A 7,035-nucleotide genomic window follows, 5' to 3' on the forward strand; every position below is an offset into this window, starting at 1 on the left:
GACAACTTGAACCAGTCTGGCCATTCTCCTCTGAAGTTTACCGACTGTTTTGAGTGAAATTCCCAGGAGATCTGCAGTTTCTAAGATTCTCAGACTGCCTCTTCTGGAACCACAATCATTCTGCAGTCAAATTTCTTCCACTTTCTGATGTTCCACTGAACCTCTTGACCATGTCTGCATTGAGTTGTATCCACATCATTAGATAGATAGATAGATAGATAGATAGATAGATAGATACTTTATTCATCCCCATGGGGAAATTCAACTTTTTTCCAATGTCCCATACACTTGTTGTAGCAAAACTAATTACATACAATACTTAACTCAGTAAAAAATATGATATGCATCTAAATCACTATCTCAAAAAGCATTAATAATAGCTTTTAAAAAGTTCTTAAGTCCTGGCGGTAGAATTGTAAAGCCTAATGGCATTGGGGAGTATTGACCTCTTCATCCTGTCTGAGGAGCATTGCATCGATAGTAACCTGTCGCTGAAACTGCTTCTCTGTCTCTGGATGGTGCTATGTAGAGGATGTTCAGAGTTATCCATAATTGACCGTAGCCTACTCAGCGCCCTTCGCTCAGCTACCGATGTTAAACTCTCCAGTACTTTGCCCACGACAGAGCCCGCCTTCCTTACCAGCTTATTAAGACGTGAGGCGTCCCTCTTCTTAATGCTTCCTCCCCAACACGCCACCACAAAGAAGAGGGCGCTCTCCACAACTGACCTATAGAACATCTTCAGCATCTCACTACAGACATTGAATGACGCCAACCTTCTAAGGAAGTACAGTCGACTCTGTGCCTTCCTGCACAAGGCATCTGTGTTGGCAGTCCAGTCTAGCTTCTCGTCTAACTGTACTCCCAGATACTTGTAGGTCTTAACCTGCTCCACACATTCTCCATTAATGATCACTGGCTCCATATGAGGCCTAGATCTCCTAAAGTCCACCACCATCTCCTTGGTCTTGGTGATATTGAGACGCAGGTAGTTTGAGTTGCACCATATCACAAAGTCCTGTATCAGTTTCCTATACTCCTCCTCCTGTCCATTCCTGACACACCCCACTATGGCCGTGTCATCAGCGAACTTCTGCACATGGCAGGACTCCGAGTTATATTGGAAGTCTGATGTGTACAGGGTGAACAGGACCGGAGAGAGTACGGTTCCCTGCGGCGCTCCTGTGCTGCTGACCACCGTGTCAGACCTACAGTCTCCCAACCGCACATACTGAGGTCTATCTGTCAAGTAGTCCACTATCCAATCCACCATGTGAGAGTCTACTCCCATCTCCGTTAGTTTGTGCCTTAAGATCTTGGGCTGGATGGTGTTAAAGGCACTAGAGAAGTCAAGGAATGTAATCCTCACAGCACAACTGACCCTATCTAGGTGAGAGAGTGATTTGTGCAGCAAATACGTGATAGCATCCTCCACTCCCACCTTCTCCTTATACGCAAACTGAAGAGGATCCTGGGCGTGCCTGGTTTGTGGCCTCAGATTCTGTATTATCAGCCGCTCCATGGTCTTCATCACGTGCGACGTCAAGGCAACAGGTCTGAAGTCATTCAACTCCTTTGGTTGTGGTTTCTTCGGTACCGGGACAATACAGGATGTTTTCCACTGTCTGGGACAGTGCTAATTATAATATATATTTTAATATATTATATATATAATATATATATAATTAGCTAATTATATATATGGATTGACAAGCAGGTGTACTTAATAAAGTGGCTTCTGAGTGCATACGAATGATCTGAATGTGGATGTAGAAGGCATGATCAGTAAGTTTTCAGATGACACAAAGATGTGTGGAGATGTTGGCAGTGTGGAGGGAAGTGTTAGCTAGGGGAAATGTTTTGATGAAATGGTCTGAGAAATCTCCATAGATTCTGCTAGTATCTGCAGAATCTTCAAGTCAAGTCAAGTCACTTTAATTGTCATTTTGACCATAACTGCTGGTACAGTACACGATAAAAATGAGACAACATTTTTCAGAACCATGGTACATGATACAGTACAAAAACTAGATCGAACTACGTAAAAAACAACACAGAGAAAGCTACACTAGACTACAGGCCTACCCAGGACTGCATAAAGTACACAAAAACAGTGCAGGCATTACAATAAATAATAAACAGGACAATAGGGCAATAGTGTTTATAATTTGCTGAACCACTGCAATGTCTCTTCGGGGTATGCCTACTCTGGAGAAGTTTAATCATCTCTCCCACAGGGGCCTCTCCCACTGCTCCCCATCTGTTGTTTCTGCTGCCCTCCGATTCCTCAACCATGACTGCATCCAGACACAGCCATCTGCCAGCTTGTACTCCTTCCCCACCACCCCCCACCTTCTCATTCTGGCTTCTTCCCCATTAATTTCCAGTCCTGAAGAAGGGTCTCTGTCCAAAACATCGGCTATTTATTTCCCCCTATAGATGCTGCCTGACCTGCTGAGTTCCTCCTGCATTTTGTGTGTGTTACTCTGGATTCTCTGCATCTGCAGAATCTGTTGCATTTGGCAAGTGGCTGGTGGAGTTCAGTCTGGACCTATGTGAGGCAATATGTTTTGGCAGTATCCATCAGGATAGGACACACGGCATCAATGGTAGGAAAATATTAAGTATTGTCAAACAGAGGGAAGGATGTGGTAGTGCTGGAGATGGTGGAGATGTTCACAGGATGTAATCTGGGATTGAGCTGCAGTGGTGAGGAGAGACCAGGTCAATTGTCCCTGGAGTTAAGGAGGTTTTGAAGGAACACATGTATAAGGTCTTTAAAACTACAAGGGGTATAGACTACAGGACCCTCATATCATAAACAAATAAAACTTGAGATCACAATATTAGGGTGATTGGGTGGAGGTGATGGGAATCAGAGAGTGGTGAGCACCTGGAGCACTTTGCCTGAACAAGCGGAGTCAGTGACAGCATCTAGGAAGCGTCTGGACGAGTACCTGAACTACCCAGGGACAAAAGGTGAGCAGCCAAGGGTCGGGAGACAGGATTCAAGTGGATTGGAGTCAGCATGGACACAAAGGGTTGAAGGGACTGCTTCCTTATTGTATGAAAACATGAAGTTGCTTCAATGCACAGGAAATAAATCGTTAGAAATTACATTGAACCATGAAATCAAAGAACCTTTAGACAAGAGCAGAGGTCAGTGTAAGGATTCAGGACTCACCTCTCACTGACAGAAACGTCCCTGAGATGCTTTGCCATGCAGTCGGCTTATGATGATCCTCCAAAATTGTCACACGGCAGATATAGAAATTGGAATCTATTCCTTTCAGCCGATGTAAGCGGATGCAGCCCGTCTTGTCTCGCAGTGGGGAGCCCAGGAACTCGATCCGGCCTCGGTATTCCCCGAATGCGTTGTTTTGTGAAGAATTGAATATCTTTGTACCATGAAAGCCACCAACTCTCCAAGTGATATGAATGTCTCGGGGAGTATAAGTGTCCGGGTAGGTGAAGGAACAGGGGAGAATGACGGACCCATTCTCTGCAGCCTCCAGGTACCCCATCTGCTTCACCCGGAACTCACGGCCACCGGTCCGTGCTGAGGGAAAAGGGAGCAAACGATCATTCGGGAACCTCCTATCACATTTTATTCGGCAGAAAACCATCCCATAATACTCTCAGCAACAGACAAGTCCCTGCGCTCTGATTAATAAACTAAACTCCGGACTAAATCCATCCCCTTCCAAATCCATCAAATGCATACTTAGAAAGTCTCCATTCCTAACTGTTAGCATCTTCCACTCTCCAAGCCTGTGACCACCAATGGGGAATTAGGCAAACCAGGCATCGAATCCTGAGACCCCTGGATTACATGTTAGCAACAAACTCGCTTCTGGGATCCTGCCATTCTCAACAAAGACTGTTTAAACCCTTGTATTAGATCACAACGTGTAACCCATAGATGGGGATTTGTTATTCTATGCATAATCCCGAGTTCCAAACAACCTGTCACAGCCTGTAACTCTCTCTGGGCATATATTTCTAAATATAAACCCTCTGAACCCGCGATTGCAGTCCAGTCTGCAACTCACTCCCGGGTGTCTGTGTGTTGCCAGGTAAACAATCTGAACACCAGATTAGATTCTGGCCATTACTCAACTCATGGTTAGTTGTTATTCTCTATATTAAACTCCCAAATTGTTTACAGAGATTACAGCCTCTAACTCACGTCTGGGGACCTGTATTTCACAATATAAACTCAATGAACCCCTCGATAAGATACCACTCACTGCTAACTCTCTGGGCTCTCTTGCCCAGAAACCAAACCCCTGGATTAGATCCCCGTCTGTATCTCACAGCTCTGTATCACTTAATCGATAAATAAACCCACGGAGCGCCTGAGTTACATCCACTTCAGTAATTGAATCCCTGGTGTCTGTTATCCAACATAATTACAGTATGCTCGACCCGACTCCCCTCTCACCACGGACTGTCAGGAATCGCTAGGTGTGTGTTCGTGCCTGTGTGTGTCTGTAAGACTTCCGCAGATTCATCTGCTTCGTCCGCCTGTCTAATTCCTTATTCGGCTCAGACATCGTAAACCCCGTAGCTTCCTCCATTTACCACTCGTCGTTCCCTCACCTGCAACACCCGAGCCCCAGACAACAGCTCCAGACGCATCAAACTCCACGGTCTCTGTAGACAGAGGTAGGGGTTCTCACCTTGAACTGACAGGACGGTCCCAGGACCTGTGTACTCTTCCCCCGAGATCACCACAATGCAGAAGTACATGTCGGTGTCCCTTTCTTCGACCCGGTGTAAGCGGATGGAGCCTGTCTTGTCTCTAAGTGGCGAACCCAGGAACTTGATCCGGCCTCTGAAATCTTTGAGTGTGTAGTTATCCAGGTATCTCAATATATCTGTCTTGTGGTTATTGCGAACTCTCCATCTGATGTCAATGTCTCGGTGTGAGGAGATTTCCGGGTGCGTAAAGGTGCAGGTGAGAGTGACAGACTCGTCCACTACAGCCTCGATGTATTTCGGCTGCTCCACCCGGAACCCACTTCCGCTGCTCCATGCTGAGGGAGACGGAGGGAGCAAATGGTCATTTGGGAACCTCCAACCACATCTCACCCTGCGGATAATCAACCCGTAATTCTCTCAGCGCCAGGCAAGTCCCTGCCCTCTGATTGACAGACCGAACTGCAGAACAATTCTTTCTCCTCTCTAACCCGTTAAATCCAAATTGCAACAGACCCGCACAACCAACCACCAGCACCCTGACCCGGCGTGGATAACTTCACTCACTGTATCTGTGAACTCACTCTCCCACCTGCACACTCACTCTCAAGAGCTCTTAACAAATCTAGTTGTCAGTATAATTTCTGTTTCCAGAATTTCACTAGCTTTGTGTATTGTTTGACAGTCTTTGCTTATGTGCAGATTATTATAAATCCTATTGTATTACATTATTTTCCTGAAATGTCTGCAAGGAAAATTATTTTGAAATTACGTGTCATTTAGCTCCATCGATAATAATTTTTACGTTTAGCTTTCGCACTCTGAGCCTAAAAGCTCCAATGGGGAATCAGGCAACACAGGTATAAACTCCTGGAACACAGGGATTAGATTCCAGAATCTACAGACTTCGGGAATGTTATTGACCCGTATAAACGCCTTTAACCCTTGCAATACCATGTGCGTGTGATCCTGCGTGTGTAGATCCAACCTGCAACTAACGCTTCGGATCTGTTATTCATTGTATAAACAACTCAGACCCTCGCAAGAGATTCCAGCCTGAACTAACCCCTGAGGATCTGTTAATCATTACATAAAAACCTTCTTTCTGGATTCCAACCTGCAACTATCCCCGGGAATCCGTTATGGACTTAAACCCGGATCTCGCACTGTCGCCCTTCGAGCTCTCTCTGCCCGTTCTGTCCTTACCCTCTCTCTCCGATCAGTAACGAATCGTCTCCCTCCACAAAAAAACCCTCCACCTCAGCACCCCTCCAGCTTTAACCCCGACCTTAGTAACAGGCTTTTGCCCGGACCTCCTGTTCCTCATTTCAACTCTTCATACCCGTTAGCGGGTGGGAAGCACTTCGGGTTGTTCCTCGATGCAGACACTTTTTCCTCCAAACCGGGAACGCATCACACGGACTAACGCTCCCTCTCTGAAATGGAGAAGCGGAACAGGGAGGAGGCCTCCCGAAACGGTGCCGAGTGTTCTGCACCGGAGAGGGTATTCTGGAGGGCGTGTTAGGAGGCGTTGGCTGATGAGAGGAGAGGTGAGGAATGGAGATAGAGGTGGTACGTGATGAAGCTGGGTCTACTCACCCACTGTCAACTGTAGCAACACCAGACAGAGCGAAACGTCCATGGCGTCTCCCCCACCAACACTTCCTCTCTGGACCTGATCGCGTCCGTCGGTAACACTGACTATGACTCACGACTGCCCTGTCAATGAGTCAATGTTCCTGCTTTCTTCAGTCCCCCGACACCGCCTCCAGCTCTCGGGTTCCATCACCCCTCGGGACATTTTTCTTGCTCCTGCCCCACCCGTTGGTCACTACACGTGGGTTGGTTTTTGCGTCCAAAGTGCGGCGTGAGGTGAATTCTCCTGCGGTGAGGAGCTGGTGACGGGAGAGTTATTTAATCGGGAAATCATCATCACAAATGTGTGAGGCGCAGGTTGGAGCAGGAGGCGAGAGTTGTGATAAGTGTTGTGTCTCCACGCGTATTGCAGAGTTCAAACGTTCTGAAGCCCCAAAGAGACACTTTTTGCAAATTATTGGGAGAATATTGATGGTTAATTAGTTGATTGGCAGCAGCCAGTATACGGAAGTTAGGGTCTGCAAACAGCCATTGATTCTTGACAAACAATCGCTTTAACATTAGAATATAAATGTAGAGGTACCTTTGCGTAAGAGTCAGATAAAATCCAGAATTAAATAGCAACACGAGCGATGAGTGATGAAACCCTCCTGATGAAGGGTTTCGGCCCGAAACGTCGTCACTACTTCCTCCCATAGATGCTGTCTGGCCTGCTGAGTTCTGCCAGCATTTTGTGTT

The 7,035-nt window shown here is 46.5% G+C and overlaps 1 protein-coding gene across 2 annotated transcripts in view; it reads right to left on the reverse strand.

The window, feature by feature from the left end:
* Window positions 1–6,403, reverse strand: part of LOC140729299 (uncharacterized) — a 70,211-nt gene extending 63,808 nt beyond the window's left edge. For both annotated transcript variants that reach the window (XM_073048905.1, XM_073048906.1), the window contains exons 1-3: window positions 6,301–6,403; window positions 4,683–5,039; window positions 3,185–3,559 (exon numbers count right to left, since the gene is read on the reverse strand). In XM_073048905.1, coding sequence (XP_072905006.1) covers window positions 3,185–3,559; window positions 4,683–5,039; window positions 6,301–6,343 — 775 coding nt within the window. In that variant the 5' untranslated portion in view covers window positions 6,344–6,403. The remainder of the gene's footprint in view (window positions 1–3,184; window positions 3,560–4,682; window positions 5,040–6,300) is intronic.
* Window positions 6,404–7,035: the final 632 nt, after the last annotated feature.

This window comes from Hemitrygon akajei, chromosome 6 (genome assembly GCF_048418815.1).
Source record: "Hemitrygon akajei chromosome 6, sHemAka1.3, whole genome shotgun sequence".
Classification (NCBI taxonomy): domain Eukaryota; kingdom Metazoa; phylum Chordata; class Chondrichthyes; order Myliobatiformes; family Dasyatidae; genus Hemitrygon; species Hemitrygon akajei.